The sequence below is a fragment of the Drosophila subobscura genome, chromosome U, assembly GCF_008121235.1.
Source record: "Drosophila subobscura isolate 14011-0131.10 chromosome U, UCBerk_Dsub_1.0, whole genome shotgun sequence".
Classification (NCBI taxonomy): Eukaryota; Metazoa; Arthropoda; class Insecta; order Diptera; family Drosophilidae; genus Drosophila; species Drosophila subobscura.
This window is the reverse complement of record NC_048534.1, coordinates 23,464,786-23,485,254: the sequence shown is the minus strand read 5'-3', so window position 1 is coordinate 23,485,254 and position 20,469 is coordinate 23,464,786. Positions and strand designations below refer to the sequence as shown.

The window sequence follows — 20,469 nt, the reverse complement described above, 5'->3', positions numbered from 1 at the left end:
CCCAGGCCCAACCATTGCGGCACTCTCATTAGGGCCAGTCGCAGAGATGTGAATAATTATGGTGACTGACGAAGTTGTGCTGCCTGCCGACTGGCCTGCCCTGCCCTGCCCTGCCCTGACCTGACCTGCCTGTCCTCTGCTTCAGTCTAATTGCAAAACTGTTTCCAGCTCCACTTAGAGCTTCCGCTTTGGCTTCCTTTGAGCGATCTGCAGCCATGATTCACCTGCAACTCAATTTGAAGAGTGTCGATTGGACGATTGGGCAATTGAAGAGCCGACTACCTGCCTCATTCGAAATGCAAATGAAGATGTGAAGAAGATTACAATGCACGGGCCTGGGTGCCTGCTGCATGGGGTGTCCCAGTGCCATATCGATTGTGCCCATATTTAGTTGAACTCATGGAGCCAGCTCTGGTGCTGCTTAATTGTCGCCTGGAATATGCACATTTTTCCTGCGAATTCGCAGCGGACTCCCATCGGACAACGTTTTATGTGCATTTCACATGCAATTGCTGAATTAATTGCATACTTTTGCGCGCCTTTAAGGCACGAAACGGACTTTAATCGGGCAGAGGCAGAGCCACGCCCTCGCAGCAGCAGCAGCAGCAGCAGCAGACGATTGAGCGGCTCTCTGTGCAATGGTCTTGCAAATCGAATGCCAATTTTCGACTCATTTCACGGAACACTTGAATTGGTTTGCAGGAACCACCAGCACGGACCACCACTCGCTGGCCTCTTGTAGCTCTCTTCTCTCTGCTGCTCGTTGCGCTTAATCGTAAAACTTCTGTTCTCGATGGCATCGACGACACGGGGGCCCTGGCAAGTCCTCCGGATTTGCCCGGCTTGCCGGACTGCCTAGTTTTTGTTTTCTCTGGCTTTATTACAGCAACTGCAGGAAGAGCGAGGGTTGCTCGAACATTTATTGCACACTTTAAGGTGTGGGAATTGTGGAAAAGTGTTAGAGCTGCCCTCCTGCCTGCCCGCTTTGAGTGCTGCTTGCCGCCGTAATTGCGCGTCGCGTCGTTGCGGCTGCTTCGACATTCGCGCTGGTTGCGATTGGGTTTGGCTCTGGTCTGCTCTCTCGTTCGTTCGTTCGTTTAATGCTTTCAAGTTCCAATATATCGTCAATGGGCGCCACATACTTCAGCTGCAGATAGCAGCAAAAAGCAGCGCAGTTCAAGGCTGTCCTCTGGCTCTCAGGCGCTCTGCCCCTCAGCTGCTGGCTCGTGGTTAAGCCCCCTAATTGCGTGGCCCGTGACACCGCAAAGGCCGCACCAACCCGCCCAACGCTCTGTGTGTGTGTGTAAGTGTGTCAGCTGTGTGTGTGTGCAGCGCAGCCTCCATATGTGGCAATTTCTGAATCGCTTAAGTTGTTGCTGTTTCTGCGGTCGATTTTCCATTAAATCGAATCGTCCTGGCACTCGTATTGGTTTTGCGGTCACTTCCACCGCCGGTCCATCCCCTGTCCTCCTCTGGTGTGTTTTCGGTAGTTAAGGAAATGGACTCCGCCCCGGCACGGTCCACACAGCCCCACAGATAACGCAAAAATATAACAAAGTGGCGCAACGCATGGAAATGTTCAGTTCCAGGGCAAAAAATGTATTTTCATTGCAGTTCAATAAGTGCGAAAGTTTCAGGCAGCAAAGCAGAGCTGCAGCTGTAGTTGGAGTTGCAGTTGAAGTTCTTGCAACAAAATGTTTTATCCCCTGGCACACACATAAATTATTCCACACTCTGCAGGCAAGGAGCTCCTCGTTCCTCGTTCCTCTGCTGCTTTCTGTTCCTTTTTCTAGCAGGACAAACATTCATGTCAAAGTTATATTATGATGTTTAGTGTTTAGTTTTTTGTTTTTTTCAGCGCCGGCTTCGGCGGCTTCTGCTGCCCTTGATGTTGCGCTTGCCTCCATGTCCTTTGTGCAGCGAAGTGCAAAACTTTTCAATGGCCAGCCGAGTGGAATTGACTGCACACGTAAGCGAGCGAGCGAGGAGCCTTGAATCCTTGCAGCTCCACACTTTTTCTCAGCTTTTGTTTTACGAAATTTCATTTAACAAAACTGCGGCCAGCCCCACATGAGACGGAAGGTGTGTGCAGAGCGAGTAAAACAACAGCCACAAATGCCCCAAAAGAATGCTCGTTGATTATTTATGGGGTGGGGTGGGTGGTAAAACATTCATTAAATTTGTATACGCTGTGGAATAAAGCCCCAACAACAGATCGAGTGTGTGGGTTTGGTCTGCAAACTGTTACATTCTGTTCCTTCGGGTTAAGGACTCTCTCCTGCCGTCTCCTACACATGTTCATAGACTCATTAGCGCGTTGCCCGTTTGCCGTTATCATCAATTTGCATTAAATAAACCGAAACGCTACAAAAGTTGAACGACAAAACAAATTGCCAACTCCGCAGCGAGCGAGCAGAAAGTTGTCTTTTTTGTGTGCTTTAACCCCCGCCCAACCCCACTGTACGTGTGCTTGCCTCTTGATGTATTTATTTATGCGACACGCGAAATGATAGATTTCTGCTCCTCACATATTTATCACAAATGAAAAGCAGCCAAAGCAGAAGTGGCAGCAAAACAAAGCTCCAGGGAGAGCCGAACCTTCGCCCCTTGCCCCACGCCAGACACTTTTTTGCTGCCGCCGTTGCTGTTGCTGTTGGCCTTTCAGGGCAATGTCACGACGCGCGCTGAATGCTAAAAATTCCTTGATAAATTATATGACACGGCATCATGTGTCACAAGGGTGTGGGTAGAGAAAGAGAGAGAACAGAGAGAGAGAGAGAGAGAGAGAGAGAGAGAGAGCGCGGGAGAGCGCTGACGTAGCTGTCAGAATCGCTGGCTGAGCGCAAGTGGAAAATAATTTGAATAATCTTTGGCGTGGGCGAAAATTTGTCTCTAGCTGGCGGATAACTGAACGCTGAAATTTCATACTTTATGGCTTTAATATCCTGCAGCTGCAACTACAGCATTTCTGAAAGGATCAATGCAGGGAAGCCGGGCCAAACATATTAACTTCCCGCCCCACAGCCACAGCCCAAAAACTCCACCAACAAAGGAGCAGCTCGGGTGTGTTTGTACCAGTATGAAATGACATTTTAATGCCACGTTATATTTTCGTTGTTGTTGCTGTTTGTCAACATTGTTGTGCTTGCCCCGCACACACACACACACACACACACACACACAGGAGCATGCCAGAGCCCGAGCCAGCGAGCGCGCATCGAACGCTTTGCGGCAACATGTAAAATCCATTTATTTTGACATGAAACACATAAATCTATATTTGATCCATTCCTTGCTCTCTCCTTTGCCCACACACGTGCAGTCGCCCGGGGGGTGGCAGGGGGCAAGAAGGTGTAAAGTCATTTCCTTGACGCTCCATAGAAATTCCCTCTCGACTCGCTCCCTGGCTTTGGCTTTGTCTGCTTTAAGGAATAAAATCAAACTTGACGTTTCTCATGGAAAATGACATTTATGCTTTTCCATTTCACGTTGCGTTCACTCGCATTACGCGGGGGGGCATGCCCCTGCATCCCCACCTACTCCTAATTGAACTTAGCTCTGGGATAAGACCATAAGCACATTCCGCTCTCTCGGAGTCTAGTTGGTGTGTGTTTGCTCCATCGATGATTGGATGGTGACGAGTGCTGACAGGAGCCGGAGTCCCTGGTGACTGCAGCTCCCAGTCTCCAGTCTCCGATATCATTGGTGGCAGCAGCATCATAATTGATTATACACCGAGTGGCTGGCTCTGCAGCTAACTCTGCCACGCCTCTATCATGCCAGCGCCAGAGCCAGCAAGTTGCCCCTGCTGACCTGCAAAGGATTGCCCTTTGCGGCACTTGATTTGAATGGTTTTGAGAGCATTTCTGCCTCGACTTTGACTCGCTGCAAAACTGCTAATATGAATTATGTTGTAAGCAATGTTGCAACAATATTTGACACACGACACAGCAGGGGGGCAGCAGCTTCCCGTTGGCTGTCCAATCCACACAATTGTGCGTTTGATCCTGACTGCTGCGCCTATTGCAGGAGCTTGACTGCTGCCCAGAGTCCGCTTGTCTCTTGCCTCTGCTCTGTTGCTGCTTAAACAGCATGGCTGCTGCTTCTGCTTGGCCTGCTCTTCGATGATTAATTATATTGCTTTTGTTCTGTTGCTGCTGCTGTGTCTTTTGCAATTCAACTGAGTGTCAGAGAGAGAGGAGGGGCAGCGGCAGTGTGTGTTTCTGTGTCTGCGAAATGTTTCAACTTTGTTGGGCTGCCCGTAGCCCGTAGCCCGTAGATCTGCTGCTGCAGCCAAACGCATTTAATTTGTACATATGTACATACATACATACATATATGTAACTATGTAATCCTGCATGTACACATATGTGTACATATTTTCTTACATATTTACATACATTTGTCTGGCAGTACCTAGTGCTGGCAATTTACATTGTTCGCCAACGCAGCATTCAAACAATGCGGTTTGTGCACTCACACACACACACACACACACAGACACACTCACACACACACACACACACACAGACACACTAACACACACACACACACACTTACATGCACTACGTGCAGAGTGGGTGTTTGGGCGCTTATTGTATTTGACATTGTTGCAAAAGTTAAGTTGGCTGTGGCCACACATCAGCAGCTCACACACACAGCTTGACTGTGTCTCTCTCTGCCTCTGTGTGTCTCTGTGTGTGTGTGTATTCATGTTTGAGCAATGAAATCATAAATCTGCAATTGCAATTGTAATCATGTTCACCCCCCCGCACGCTTAATAGTCACAACCCAAAAAAGGCTTCCAAAATATTTCACATATTTCATAGCAGGCCTGGCTCAGCCTTTAAATTCGGTTTTACATCAGTGTACGTTCAGTCGTCGTCGTGTCAAACCTTTCCTTTTTTTTTGGTATGCACAAAATTGTAATTTGAAATCAACTCAAGCTCTGTCATGGCGCTCAAGAAGCAGCTGCCAACCAAGGCGCTGCCCAAAAAGAAAGGCACCAATAAGCAGGCACAAAAGTTGCCGCAGTCCAGCCCCAAGCAGCAGAGCCAGCGCAAGACTCTGTTCAGAGCCAAAAAGTTCAAGTCGAGCCCAGTTCAAGCCCAAACCCAAGGCCAAGTCTGGCGCAGGACGATCGTGCGCAGCAAGCCCAAGCAGGAGGTGCAGCTGCCGCGACTCTTTCGCGCGGATCGTCGCACTGGGCTGCCCGTGGACTACGAGCGCACCGTGGAGCAGGTGATGCACTACGTAAACCCCTACATTCACAGCCAAGCCAAGCGCACGCCGGAGCAGGAGCTGGAGGAGCTGATGACCAATATGTTTGTGGAGCTGATACAGCAGGGCGGGGCGCAGCAGCTACGCGCGATGCTGCAGAAAGGCTGCCAGGGAAGCGGCAGCTGCGACTGGCAGAGGGTTGGGCAGTTCGACCGTCAAATGGGTGGACAGTGCGACCATCAGTTGAGCAAAAAGTTCCCAATGAATGCGCGCAGTGAGAACGCAGATCTCAGCGACTTCTACAGCGCCTGGTGAGGATTATAACAAAAGGAATCTGTGACTCTTCATTGACACCTTTTCGCCCACAGCAAGCGTGGACCACAGCGCACCGCCAGCCCACTGGCAGCACCCACACGCAGGAGCAGATTCAACTACAACCAACTGAAATTAAGGAGCAACTAGAGCGAGCGCAGCCTGTGCCCTGACCTGCTCCTAAATTGTAATTGCAAAATGTTTTTGATTGAGTCAAAGAGTTCCGCCTTGATTGGTCAATCAATAGCAATCAATGGACTTGGGCTCAACGGTAAATTAATCGAGTTATGCTCTTGAGAGACCAACATTTTGTTGGTAAATAAACAAAATTCCACAGACACCATGCAGCATGCTGCAGGCTCATCTTTGGGTGTTGCAAACTTCATTCAAATGCAAATACCGAGCACCGAGCACTGATTTGCCGGGCAGCAAAGCTATGCCACAAATTAAATTTTGCACAAAATTCTGCTGCAGCAACAGCAACAGAATCTCGGTCTGCTCAAAATAATAACTCTGCCTGCCGTAAATAAATGGCAAAATTCGTATTCGAATGTCCAGTCAGGGGTCACCCGAGCTCATATCTATGAACATTTATTTGAAATGTGATTTATGGCCCCTGACCTCTGCTCCGCCTCCCTGCTGGTTGCTCTCTGGCAATTATCAGTGCAGCACAAAGCCACTCGAATGCATGCAACAAATTGAAACTAAATGCCATGTTCTTTAGGGCTTCTTCCGCAGCACAAAAAGGCCTTTGGCTGTGGCCCTTTTGACCCGAAACACGGCAAATATGCAATCAGTGGGTAAATCTTTTAATTAAGAAGTTTGCTTACCTCTCAGGCTGCGCCTGGCTGCTGCTCCAGCCAAGAACTTTGCTGCTCCAAGCTGGTAGCCTGCCTCCTGCCCGCTCCTGGCTGCCTCCTCGTCCTCCTGCAATAATCAAATTCACGCTAAACTTAACTAATTTCGCGAAAACTCGATTGAACGTAAATAAAAGCCAAATGAAAATTTCACAGCAAGACGCCTTTGGGCCGCTGCCTTCCCTGCTTCTTTTTTGCTACCTTTTGGCGGCGGCATTGAACTGAATTGAGCTCAAAATCAATGTGCGTTTGCGAATAATTCATAAAGGGAGCAAAAAATAATATCAGTCGAGCGTGCTAACAACCTCTCCTCCTGGAAGGAGGCAGGCAACGGGCAGGCAGGTGCTTGGGTTGGGCGCTGACTCTGAAATGAATCCTTCGGCTGTCGGCTTTAGTTATTGATGAGGCTGTGCGTGTGCGTGTGTGTGTGCGTGTGTGTGTGGCGCACTTGCTGCTACGTATACGTAATATGCAATCAATTTCCGCACAAAGAAATCTGTGGCTGGCTCTGTATGCAGATTGCAGATTGAAACGGATTGACGGCTCTCCTTCGACTTGCTCTCCCTCTCTTTCTCTCTCTTTCTCTCTGCCAAATTCCCCGAGCCACGCCCATTAGTTATATGCGAGCGAATTATGTTTAAGTGTTTGGCCAGTGCTGCTCTGGCTGCTGCGACAGCTAAAAAGCCAGCTACGACGCATTGATGTCAATGATGGCGACAAGTGCACTCCGCTCCGCATCCGCGTTCGCATTGTGCGAGTGTCAGGCAGGCAGGCAGGCAGGGGAGGGTAGGGAATCGATCGAGTGGGTGAAGAGGGACTGGGAGCAGTTGCTATTGGCACCATGGGCCATGGGTCTCTGGGTCTCTGTGTAGCCACTTGAGCCGAGTCCCCACCAAGTTGACAGACAGCTCTCGCAACGAGCGCGCATTTAACATTGTCTGAACGAGTGCCATTGTGGAGCACTTTCCACCGTGGAGTAGGCAGCGGCATTGCCAATATATTTGCTGCTCCACAGTCCGCTCTCTGGCGCAGCTCGTGGGGCAGGCATCGTGCGTGCAGAAAGTCGGTTAAGCGCCTGGTAAATACGCCAAGTAGCCAGCAGTGGCAGCCTCCAGCATCCATCCTCCAACCTCCCTCCTCCTGCTGCTACTCGGTGCTGGCTTTGTGTGCACTAATTTGAAGGGGGCCGCTCCATTTGAGAGTGGATACGTTCCCCCTTTAGCATAATTTGATGCGTTTTTAAAAGCAATTCCACGCCGTTTTGCGCAATACATTTGCCGAGAGAGCGAGAGAGGGCTCCTGACATCCTTGAGGAAATTGGCCAACGGCTACTTGGGCAACGGGCAACGGGCACTGGCCACGGGACAGCGCAGATGCTTGGCCTGCTTGCTGCTTGCTGGCTGCAAATCATCATAATCATAAGCAGAAGGAGCTCTAGGATGGCAGCTCCAGGATGGGGTAAATATTCAAGTGGCTAATTATGAGGATGCTCCTGCTCCTCCTTTTGGAGGCTTCATTTCCGCACAACTTAAAAATGTATAATTTAATTTTGCGCAAAATAATGTTGGCGCGTGGGGGCGCCGCTGAATATTCATGGCTAATTTATCAGCAATGTCCCTCTGCCGTACGGTCAGTGCTGGCTTCCAATTAGCATTTGGCAGCGAGCTAATTGCCATAAATACCCAAGGAATGCGCATAACCTGGCAGCAATGCCCCCACGGGTTTTACACTCCTTTTTAAACCCAGAATCAGTCGCCACACTCTCTCTGTGTGTTCTTGCAACACTCTTCACACACCACGCAAGGCGGAGCTTGTTTATCTTTTGGCTCTTGAAGCTCAGCCGCAGCAAAAGTGTCGAAAAGGAACTGGGTGTTTGCAGTAGAACTCCAGCAGCGATACGCGCTATTTGCACTTGAGTTTCTCTCACTCTCACTCGCTCTTTGACCCTTGAGCATGTGTTGAGAATCTTGTTCCAGCAACGCCTTAAGACACACAAAACACACTCGAGCAGTGTCCCTGTTCATTGTCATTGCAGCGGAAATAAAAACTTCATTTTTGGGCGCCACTTGAGAGCGAGACTTTTACGACAGTGCCAGCCGCCGCTTTGATTTTAATATTTAAGGAGGGTGGACAGGCATTTGACAGCTGCTTATCTGTGGCCCAGTCTCCCGGGCAGTGTGCCTGGACCACCTAGGGTTTGTTTGCTCCCCCAGAAGAATGGTCAGCAGATAGCGCGGCGCCTTTGTGGGGGTTCATCCTGCGTGTGGCTAAATAAACAAAACTAGCAGCCCATCGTTACCGTGTCAGCAGCATTCAGCAGCTGCTCATCGTGTGGCCTGTGGCATTGTCCTCCTGTTGCGCTACACACTCCACACTTTGCCATGCGTTTGATTGCTATTGTTGCTGTTGCTGTTGCTGTTGCTGCTGTGTGTTGTCGTGCAACAATATTGAGATATCGTCTCAAGTGTAAATTGTTATTGACACTTTGCGTAGCCAGCGAGCGCTTCAGTGGGGACAAAACGAAAACGAGACGGACGACCCCCGGACAGCAGAAATATCATCAATGCCAAAGGCACACGCAGCCCAGTGACACCAGAGCGCCCCGGCCACCGTCCCCATTCCATGCCATTCCATGCCATTCCGTCGTTCCTTCGCGTGGTTATTTCTCCATTGCGCTGCTGCTTGTGGACAGGGAAGGGGCGGAGGAGCAGGGGGAGATCCTTTTTTTGTTTGCTTTGTGCATTTGATCGGCGACAAACAGAGCAGCCGCCCAACAGTCCCAGCACTCCTTTTTTTCTTGAACGCTGACGCGAACTGTGAAATTTTTAATTAAACTGTGAAATTTGTTTACAGCCTGCGACTGCAGTTAATTAAAGTTGAGACTGGGCAGCCCCACTGGAGAGCGCAGCCTGTTGCTCTGTCAGCTACTTCCCTCTCTAAGCCTTTTGCTAGCAGCAAGAGAAAGCGAAACAGAACCCGTTGTCGGAGAGAGGTAGAGCGTGAGTAGGGTTTGTGTTGTCACAGTTGAACACAGAGGGGCAGCAAAACAGGGACACAAAAACATGGGAAAATACACAGAAAATACACAGAAAACACTCCAAAACCCCATCCACATCTTCATAAGTCAATTGTATATTCAAGAGTCGGAAAACGAAGATGATTGAATGGAACATCATCAGTGGACTCGACCCTTCTGCTGACTGGTTGTTGCTCCTTGTCTGTGTCTCTGCTCCTCCCCCTCTCCCCCTGCTGACAAGCGACTTATGGCAGATATTTTGCGAAATTTCGCAATAAAGTGAAACGTTTCCTTGAGCTCATTTCAATATTCTGTTTAAGCATTTTATAATATTATCATTGTGCGTTTTATATTAAATTCCGTGGAGTGCGACGCACGACCAGCGGCGGGGATTCATATTTTATGTACTCGCAGGAGGAGCGACGCGGAATATATGTACATACATGTTAATAAAGTGCGTAAACTCGATCAGGCTCCCAGCCTCTCAGCCTTTCCTTTCATTTTCTCTGTGAAAATATATGCATGATTGTGTGCGCTATAAACCAAACACACGTACCGACTGCCACTCCGTGCATGAGCCATAAACAGCGCCACCGAATGACAAGAAAATCAAATAAAAAAAAACTCCCATTCCCCCAGCCATAAAGTGCAACGCAGCCGCCAAATAAAGAAATATGAAGCCAATAAAGCGGAAAGGAAAGCCTTTCCCTCGATAACGAGCCACGGAAATTGCAATTTTCGTTACATTTGGATTTGGATTTTGCCCCTTTCCAGCGGTAGAAAGGAACTTCCATCTAGAACTTTTAGGTGTAGGTCCCTGGCATGCCCCCCCTCATTGTTGAAACTAAAACCCAAAAACCATTTCCAATCCAGCAACTTTCTATTAAGCATAATTTGTTTTCATTACACAAAAGTTGTGCCCGGGCGAAAAGTTGCTCCTGCTTTTTGGGCTCCATTTTAGCTTGAAATTTAATTGGGCCTATGGAGTCGGTTGAAATTTATTTGCACACAACAACAAAGACTGCCGGAATCATATAAAATCAGCAGCCCAAAAATCAAAAACATTACCCCCAGGATGTTTTTCGAGAGGGGAGATCCTTAGCCTGAGCCTGAGCCTTCGCCTTAGCTAACCATCCATTCAGCCATCCACAACCACAACAAACTTACAATCAAAAGTTAAATGTAAAACTTTTGGCCCTGCCAGAGTTCGTAGGTCGAAAGTGGAAGTCATTTTCATTACTGTCGCGGCGATTACTCAGCGAATGATTTGTGTTTGATCTTTGGGAGGCACTTTAGAGGCCGCTGCTGCTTGGATTTGAGTTGACTTTGGGCCTCGATTTGGGGGGTTTTTGTTAAACAAATGATTGGACATTGTGATTGGATGACGACTCTGGGCAACAGTTCATTGGGCACGACTCGCAGTTCGACTTCAACTTCTGGTGCTCTAATGAACGATATCCTGTCAGATATCCTGTGGGGAAAAACTCTGCTCTTATCTGAAGTGTGACGTGGGTGACGGCTGGCTGCTGGTCAAAAAACAAACCCGCACAAAGCCGCAAAACGTGGCAATTGTCTCAGCCCTGCCCCAAGGAACATTGTCTGCCAAATATTCATTTGTCGTTTTGTATATAAGCTGTGAAGGTCGTCGTTTCAGGAGCCAAGACCGCAATGGCTGGCTCCACTCCTGCGTAGCCAGCGAAGCGTACAGTCGCCTGACCAGAACCCAAACCCCATTCTAGGACCCATCCTGGCCCCGGCTATTCATTTGGTTCGTTGTGCTTCATTCATTAGCTTGCTTTCCGTTTCCGCTTCATTCAATTCTCTTGATGCCTTTGCCGCTCGCCACTGACTTAATGCCATCGACATCGACTTCGACATCCAGCCCGAAAACCGTAGACGTAGCTGAAGCCCAAGTCGTAACCGTAACCGTGGTCTATATCCTGCGTTAAATGCTGCCTCTCTGCCGCTCTGTCGCTCTGTCTCTGCCTCTGAATGTTTATTTCTATGCGGCAATTTTCGACTGAACACGCCCCGCTGCCTACCCTGCCCTACCCCTTCAGCTGTGCTGATGCTCCCTCTCTCCATTTCGCAATTCATTTTCAATTTATCTTGCCCAATATCGACATGCTTTTAGGAGGTATCCTCGCAGGCACCCTGGCTGCCACGCTGGAGCTCAAACTCTGCCTGACAGATGGACAAGTAAAGGCAGACAGACGCTCCTCTCTGCTGTGTTTGTGTGTTTGCAGGCTTAGGCTTAGCTGCCATTTTGCTTCTTGGCTTATCGACTTTTATTTGCGCATTATTTCAGAATTAATAATTCAATTTCGAAGTGGAGCGCAGCGTCCGCTCGATACTTTTCAATTTGCTTGCGAGGACAGCCCAGTGACCCGCATTTGCCGAAGCCAAATTTCAAATTCCGATTGATTCATTTGTCCGTGTGTCAACTGCAGTACACAAGGACCGAGGACCAAGGACCAACGACCATTTGCTAGTTCTTTTCATTGTGGGGCATGTTGTAAATCTTTTGTTGCACTTCCTCTGAGTGCTGCTCTCCCTCTCTCGTGTTGTGTTAAGAATTCCGTTCAAAGTGCTCTGCCCACTTTCATCTATTTTAATAAAGTTAAAAGCCACCCAAAAGACACGACAAGAGAAGCGAGCCAGCCGAGCTGCCAGGCTGCTTGACACATTGCCAGCGGAGGAGGGATCCTCCAGCAGGATTCCAAAATTTAAAACACTTTTCGGGTTGCCTGGTATTTACCAGTTTAGTATATTAGTCTGCCGCTGGCTTTGGCAACAGAAAGGGAAAGCACACACACACACACACACACAAGACACACACACACACACACTCAGCCTCAAACTCATTCATAAACATGCGCGATGCTGCAGCCCGCTGCTCCTCCTTCTACTCCTTCTGCTTTGTCAGCCAGTTGAGTTTTGCAGTTTTTAGTTTTTGCAGTTGCACTTTTGCCTGCTTCTAGTTCACACTCTACCCCCCTCAGCTCCTCCCCCCTCCCCCCCTGACTGTGATCCCTCTTCGTGGGCTACGCTCTGGCAAGTGGAAAGTGCTTACATTTTTCTGGCAGCGGAAATGCATATTGCTTCCGGCCTTTTATTCATTTCCCTTTTGCATTTTCTTCTCTTTTTTTTTGTTTTTTTTTGCTGGCCAACTATTTCTACTTGCAAGTCCTGGAGTTTTGTTTCGGGACTCAGCCCCCCCACCCCGTGGAGCTCTTTACAAATTTTTATGCTGCGGTCATGCCAAAATGCATTGTAAATGGAAGAAATGTGAGCGAGTGTGCGAGTGTGTCTGGCTCTCAGTGTAAATAAGTTTTGAGTTTGTCTTTCGCATACGCTGGCTCTGTCTCTACATTCCCTGCTGCCTGCCGCCTGCTGCCTGCCGCCTGCCCTTTGCCCTTTACGCTTTTCACTCTGCTATCTTCACTTCGCTGTAGTCGCTCGCTCTCTCGTGGGGACAGTGCAAAGCATCAGCAGCAAAAACTGCAGATTGTTATGGCTGTCAGGGCCCAGAGAACACTGAGACAAAAACGGTTTAGCACCTGCATACCGATTTTCTTGAAGCTCTTTTGGCTGATCTGTGCCAGCAATTTCCATGAGCAAAACTCAGTCACAAAATTATGAAATCATTTGGCACTTTTGGTGGCACTTTTTCCCACAGTGCACTCGCTGGTTCGGTGCCAAATTTCACACACAGATACTGAACGGTTTTCGGTCTCTGCTTTGGCTCCCTCTTCTCCCTTTTCTCCTTTCTTTTTTGCTGCTGCCGCTGCCGCTGCCGCTGCTGCTGCTGCTGATGATGTTTTTGTCGTTACGCTTTGTGTGTCCTTGTCGTTGCTTCTAGTTGCTGCTGAATCTGATGTGTTTTTTCTGTTGCGGGCTGAGGCAGATGATGGCTGCTGGTGGCTGGCTGCTGGTGGCAAAGGGTCAGTCAAGTCGAGTCGAGTTGAGCAGCTGCAAAGAGGGTATCGCTGGCTCGTTGCTCGTAGTTGCTGCCGTGGCCATCATCGAGAGTGCTACACTAGAATTAATCTTTGTCAAATGGCGTCGCTTTTCGAGTTGCTCTTGCCAGAGACAGACACAGGCAGACACACACACCAATTGAGATACATTGAATGGGGGTTCGAAGTGGTGCCAATACGAGAGCGAGAGAGGAGTGCCCAGTGCCCCGTACGTGCACTATCTGCGATCAGGTTTGGACAAGCCTAAGCCGTGCATGTACACACCAGCAGGCAGGCAGGCAGGCAGGCAGGCAGGCAGGCCAGGCCCCAAAAAAGGGTTGTGTGTGTCCCTGGCCCTGTGGGTGCCCTCATATGCATAACGGTACTCCATCGTTCTCTCCCTGTCTCTCCCTCTCTTACTCTCAAATTCGCCCTTGCAGGCGCAGGCAAACAAATTTGCAAGCAAAGTGCTCCGTGCCGCCTCCTGCACATTGGCACATTTTTAATACACTGCCGTCCCCCCGTCCCCACGGGCATGCCATGTGTGTGTGTGGGGTCCAAAGTCTAATCTCGTTCCGCACACAGCCTCGCTCTGTAACACGTGTCTTGGTAGTTTTCAAGTGCTTGCAGCTTGATTTGATGTAATTTATTGAAAATTTATACAAATTTGTGCTTGTCTTTGCACAATAGCGTCCCAGTCCCAGTCCCAGCTACAGCTACAGCCTTCGACTTCGACTTCGACTTCTTCGTCTGCACTCGTTTGCGCTCCCTTCCTCTGTCTCTCAGTCTCAGTCTCAGTCTCTTCTACATGTGGGTCACGTAGCCATGTGACTTATACGAAATGCAAATGAAATAGTATATTCGGAGAGCCAGAGGACTGTCCCTCTGTGTGTTGGAAGTGGCAAACTGCCCATATTCCTAGAGCCCTGGACACTTTGTGTGCCATGGCCATAGAATTCCAAATACAAATCCAAATCCGAATCCATGCCAGCCAGCAGCTGTAATAGAATTGCTTTTTGCTCGCTCTCCTTGCATAAGATAAATGTGCGAATTTGCGCCAAGTGAAAGTGTTTTTGATAAATGTGCCAAAAAAAAGAAAATAATTCGAAGCGTAAATCGTGGGCATCGAAGGCCAACCAGTCCATGCAGGACATTGATGTGATCCGCTGCGAGTGTTTCCTGCTGATTCCTTGGTCCGAGTTCAGTGGTGCGGCTGTGGCATTTGATATTTCTGCCACAGCCACAGCCACAGCCACAGCCCGACTGTCTGCCAGTCTGCCCTTTCTGTCTGCCTGCTTTATGATTTCGTTTGATTGTTTTGTTGCTGCTGTTACACTGTTGCCCCTGCGACTGTCTGCAACTTTGCTGATTTCATTGCTTGATTTCCTTTTTCCTTTTTGCTGCTCCAACAGCGATACCCTGCACCAAGGACCTGCTGGCTGCTGGTTTTCCTTTTTCATTTCAATTTCGTTAAGTTTTCGCTTCTATGCCAGAGATACGTGTGGGTTCTCGGACTTTTCCCCACCATAATAGAATTATTTGTATCAAATTGTGGCGCAACCAAAAAATGAAATGAAATAAAAGTGGAGCAGCAGCAAACACAATTGAGAGAGCGAGAGCGGAGAGAAAAACTTAGCACAAAGGCAGTTTTATTTTTCATTTCGCCTATGCTCCAAATTGAATTAAAAGTTGGCATTTTTTGCCACCAGAAGCACTTCCTGCTGCAGCGATTGTGCTTGCTCCCGCTCCTTGTTGCAGCTTATCTGTGCCGCAAACATTTGCCTCGACTTTCATTGGCAACAAAAAGAGAGAAGAGCACAAAAAGTGTTGAGCTGTGAAAAGTTTGTGCTTTGGCAGAGCGCAAAGTCATTTCTGCAGACTTCAAACCTGCAGCAAATGACAAATGAAATGAAGCCCAGCCACGGGCTGGGTCACCGCTCCACTCACCCACAAATCCATATCTGGAGCGTAGCGAAGCTCCTCCTGCGCTGCTCCCATTCGATTTTGGCTTGCGAATGCAATCAGCATCTGGCCGCATTTCTGCGCTGCTGTTATGACACGAGCTTTTGTGATCAATATGTTTTCGAGAGCACCTGCCTTGCCTTGCCCTGCCCTGCAATTTGTTAGCATCATCGATGCTGGAGCCCCACACCCACCTGTCTGTCTGTGTGTCTGCCTGTGTTGAGCTGCTGACAAAGACGAATGGCTGAAGTGCGAGTTGTTCGCGCAATCAGCGTTGGGGCATAATCAAAAATGAAAATAAGCATTGCATACTTTGCCGGGTGCCACACAAGCCACAGAAAAAGGCACCCACTCTGCACAGCCATCTTCTACCCGATTGATTTATTGAGAGATTAATGCCAACGATTTCTTTTTACTGCTGGCGCTGTTAGTTTTTTTTTGTGCCACTCTGCCCCCGCATTGGGGCCACGCTGTCAAGCAGGAGCCGTCGCGCAGCCTGTGTCTCCGTCTCTGCCTCTTCCGCTGTGCCACTCTGGCTCTCTGGTTTGTACCCCCCCGAGGCGCACACATGAGTTATTGGCTGCTTCGATAGTGCAAACACTTACATATGCGGGCTGTACCCTTGCGACTCCCTCGCCTCTTGCCGCTGCTTTGTTTTGCAGCTTGAAACATTCATAACTTTTGGGCGCAGGGCAGGGCTAGGCCCCGCGCTTAATCAGCTCCTGCGAAGTTATGCAAATTTCATTCCACTCTCGGCATAAATCTCGCTGCTACGCGCCTTTGATGTTTGCTCAATTAACAAGGGAGGGGAGAGGGCAGGGAGCGACTGCTGCCACACTTGAGCGGATTATGACTCGCACAGCGCCAAGATTTGGGATTTTTCAGTAACTAAACTTTGGCAGGCAGCAGCAGCAGCAGCAGCAGAGGTGAGTGCAACTGCCGCAGACAATGTCTCTGTCTATCTGCATGTTGCAGCCGTATCCTGTACCCACTCTCCTGGCAACAACTTTTGTGGCGCTTTTCAAAACTTTGCAACACACGGGGGGAGGGGGGGAGTGTGAGGATTACGAATACGAATACATGCAAGTGCCTCAACATCGCACCTTAGCTGGAGCAGCAGCAGCAGCCCGAGTCCTTGTCTTGTCTCCAGCCAAACCGCACACTTGGAAATGCTTAATTTCACTCGCTGCCTGCCGTAGCCCGCAATGAGCTTCGATGAGCCTCCCCAAATAGTTTCGTGTTGCCACTCGGCAGACTGTCGACAATCGGCTGCGAGGCAGTAGCTACAGCAGCGATTGTGGCGCCTGTCCTGCCCCTGCTGCTCCCCTTGCTAAGTGCACTCTCAAGTGATGCTCCAATATGGTAACGCCACCGCAACGATGCCGCGTAACTTCATTAACGCTACGCTCCGCTCTCTGCTCCCTCTTCCCCGCTCTGTCTGTCGATGCTCCTCCCATTTTGGGTGTTGCATTTCAGGCTCAGGCGCTAAATGCATTTCGTGCGCCGTCTTCTAAGTCTGCCTACGGGTAATATACTCTGCCTGCTCCTCTCCTCTCCTCTCTGCCCACCCATCCAAAGCAAAGTTTAATTAATTTTCCTGTGGCTTTTGGCTTTGGCTTCGGTTCTTAAGTGGTTCTGCTGCTACTCGCGCAGCTGCTGCTTCCTCCTCTCTCTGGCCGCAAGTTTTATGTCTTTTTGTCAAAAATACTTTGGGCTCGAATTTAGCAAATTTTGCAACCCAAAAAGTACTTTTAATTTGTGTCGCGCTGTCAGGGCATGAGGCATCGCTGGTAGTTCATTAACAGCCGGGGCTTTCCGTGTTAATTGACCGCGCTGCTTGGCCATTTGCATGATGATTGTGCAGCAATATTTACCACAAAATTACACAAATCAAATGCACAACAGACCCCGCCCCTGCACTGCCAAAAAAACAGAGCTTCAAATGTAGTGACATGATTTGTTTTTCGATTTGTGAACCGCAACGCAATCAATTGCACAGCCAGAGGAGCCAGCTCCCCCTGCGATGGCTGACAATGACCACAATAAAGCATGTAAGTGGATTAAACTCAACCACTCATTAAATTACGAGCTGCTACTCGCACTCGCACTCGCATGTGCTGCCATGAAGTGGGCAGACCACAGACAGCAGCCGCAAAACATCCTTTGACTGCACCGAGCAGCGACTATTGATATGTGCTAATAACATAAATTGTCAAACAGCACAGAGCGGGGGAACACAAGGAGCGAGAGGAAAGTGTAGACAAATCAGCAAGTGAATGGCTCGCAGGCTGGACAGCCATTAAGGCGATTGTAGCTGGAAAAACCACACAGAGGGAGCGACAGAGTCAAGCATCAAGCAGCTTAAAGAACGCGCAAGAAAGCAGCAAAAGAATGTGCCCAAAGGGGGGACCCCAGCAAGCGGGTGAAAGCGGGGACTGTGATAGGTGCAGAGAGATATCAGTTAACGGCGCAAAGCAAACAGAAATCGAGGCTGCCAGTGGCTATCAGCACAGCGGCCCGAGGGGAGTTTGCACCGCGCGTTGGCATATCGATTTTAGTCTTTGCCCTCGCTCCGTGCTCCGTTTTGCTATTTGCCTTTGACCTGTTGTGCTTCAACGTTCGCTGCAGGAATATAATGTTTGGAGTGGGAGCTCTTGTCACTTCAATTAAAAGTGGAAATACAAATGCCAAGCAACTGCTTTTGGCTACTGGCTGCAAAAATGTAAATTGCATGGCCAAAAGGAGCAGCCAAATTAATTGTCAGTGCCCCGCTTTTCGTTTGCCGCAGCAGCACCAATAAAGAGAGCGTAATAAAAACTCGTGGCTAAGTAGCCAGAATCGCGGCAGAGACCAGCCAGTGCAGCTTTCGGGTCAGGCTCCTGGCAAACAGGCTGGCAAAGTCCGGGGAGTGGGGAGTGGTCTGGGTGTCAGGTTAAGGCCGTTCGAGCGCATGGCCCGTGCTGCAGCAGAGATGACTCGGTGACCTAAAGGCGACACAACAGCCGCATGCAGCACGAGGCACAGCCCCAGTGTGGACACAATGAAAAGCCACAAAACAACACACAGAAAATTGTGAGCCACACAGCAGAGGGAAGCCGTGCTAATAAACAATGGCCAGCCGCAGCATGGAAATGGGTTGCCACAGGGTGTGGCAGACGCAGCTGAGACTTCCTAGTCTCTAGTACTGGATGTTTTTAGCTGTTTTACGCTCTTTTAGGGCACTTTGGGGGACAGCGTGGCGTATGCGTGTTGCCCGTGTCCCGTGTCCACGGCTGCCTTTGCAGGTGTCAAGTGCCAAGTGTGTAGTTTACCGCAAAGTGCTGTGCGTGTGTGTGTGTGTAGAGCGCTAAAAAATAACAACAAAAGCGAGGCACATTCTTGCCCATGCGAAAGCCACTGCGGCAGCCATAATGGCAGCTACCAGAGGGCAGGGCAGGGCAGGGTGCGGCAGAGTGCGGAGAGTGTAGCGGCCCTTAAATTGTTCAATTCTAAGGCTTCGCAGCAGCATTTACGAGCGACAACAAACAACCAAGGGAGGGCTAGCTGGAGCTGGCACAAAGGAGGTCGTTAAATGCCAAGCTTCACATATATTGTTTGGCCTTTGCCAGCAGCGCAGCGCAGCGCAGCCAAAGAAAGGTTCCACGCTCTGCGGAAACTTCAGAAAGGAGTGAAAGTTTCGCTTTGAATTAAAGCACAAGCCGAGGCGGAGACTGAGGCAGAGGCTGAGGCAAGGTCTGAGTCGTCTCTTCGCTTAGAGCACACACCAAATTGGGAGCTCCAAGTCATACTCATGGTACCTTCTGGGCTCTGGCTTCTAGCTTCTTCCGCTGGCTTTAACTTTGAAATTTTAGCAGGTAATCTGCGCTAAACAGACTTTCCCTTCGCTCCTTGCATTTGTAAGCCAACAAATTAATTAGTTTTCAACACTCGAGTTACTTTAAATCAGGGCTCGGCACCTATACAATTAACGAGCCGTTTTTGCGTTTGTGTGTGAAGACGCACGCAAAACGGAACATTGGTATTGGTACGAATCACTGTAATACGCTTGTACGTGAGGGCAGCGCAGCCGCAGCGCAGCAGCAGCGCCTTGTCCCGCACCCATGGGATAGGGCCGTGCCGAGCCCTGCTTTAAATGGCAATTCGTGTAATTAATTTCGCACACATTGGCAGCCGGCAAGTGCAAAGCAAATCTAAATCATCATCAGAGGCAGAGGCAACCTCTCAAGCTATCGGAAGTGTTCGTTTGGTATGCTAAAAGCAACAGCAAAAGCAACAGCAAAAGCGTAAGACCTGTGCAGCAGGTCAGGCAGGGGCCATAGCCAAAAGCCACAGATACAGGACACACACGGACAGATGGAGATGGAGATGGAGCTGCAAAGGAAGCAATTTTCTTGGTGAATGCGTTAGCACAAAGCGAAGATATGGCAAATACGACAGATACGAGTGTGCAGCTTCAAGGACCTCCTTCCCCCTCTCTCTCTCTCTGTGTGTGTGCGCACAATCACTCAAACTGCAAAGAAATCAACTGGCAAAGTCATAAATTTTCGGTTTTTGCCAACTGCAAATTATTTCAGCATCAAGCAGCAGCAGCAGCCTCTCCATCTACTCCAGGAGGAGTCGCTCTGTGGCTGTCTCTCGAGTAAAAGTTAAATAATGCAACGATGGCAAAACATGTGAGCAGAGGCAGCTCAGGGCAAGGGCAGGCGCCAGCGGCAGTGAAAAATTGTGCAGAAATATTTAAACTGCAATTTCAAAGCGATTTGTTTTATGGCCGAGTAGCGGGCAGGGTGAGCGAGGGAATTGTTTCGTTGCTTTCTAGATCTCCGCTGCAGCCGACAGCGTGGAAAACTTAACTCGGATTTGATGTGCACCCAGCCAGCTGTTAATGCTGCATGATTTATATCGCTCTCCCTGCCTCTCCTGCAGCTCATTATAAGCCACTAAATCAGGACTTTGGCTATACAGATGTGTGCCGCCGCCACGGCACTTCGTCACTTGAGCATTTTTTTGGGCAGAGTCCAGCGGAGTGCTGGTCAGTGCCTCGGCCACTTCCGCTTCCGTCTGGCGGTCGTAAATTCTCCGCTCTGGCCGCTTTGCATGTCCTTTCAGTTTATTATTTTATCGGGAGCAGCCTCTGCGGTAG

At 49.4% G+C, this 20,469-nt stretch overlaps 1 protein-coding gene across 1 annotated transcript; it reads left to right on the top strand.

Annotated features, from left to right (window-relative positions):
- The first annotated feature begins 4,857 nt into the window (after positions 1-4,857).
- Positions 4,858-5,872, top strand: LOC117900581. Its single transcript, XM_034810990.1, has 2 exons — positions 4,858-5,531; positions 5,589-5,872. Exons 1-2 carry the CDS (start codon positions 4,954-4,956, stop codon positions 5,680-5,682), a joined length of 672 nt encoding a protein of 223 aa, XP_034666881.1. The 5' UTR covers positions 4,858-4,953; the 3' UTR covers positions 5,683-5,872.
- Positions 5,873-20,469: the final 14,597 nt, after the last annotated feature.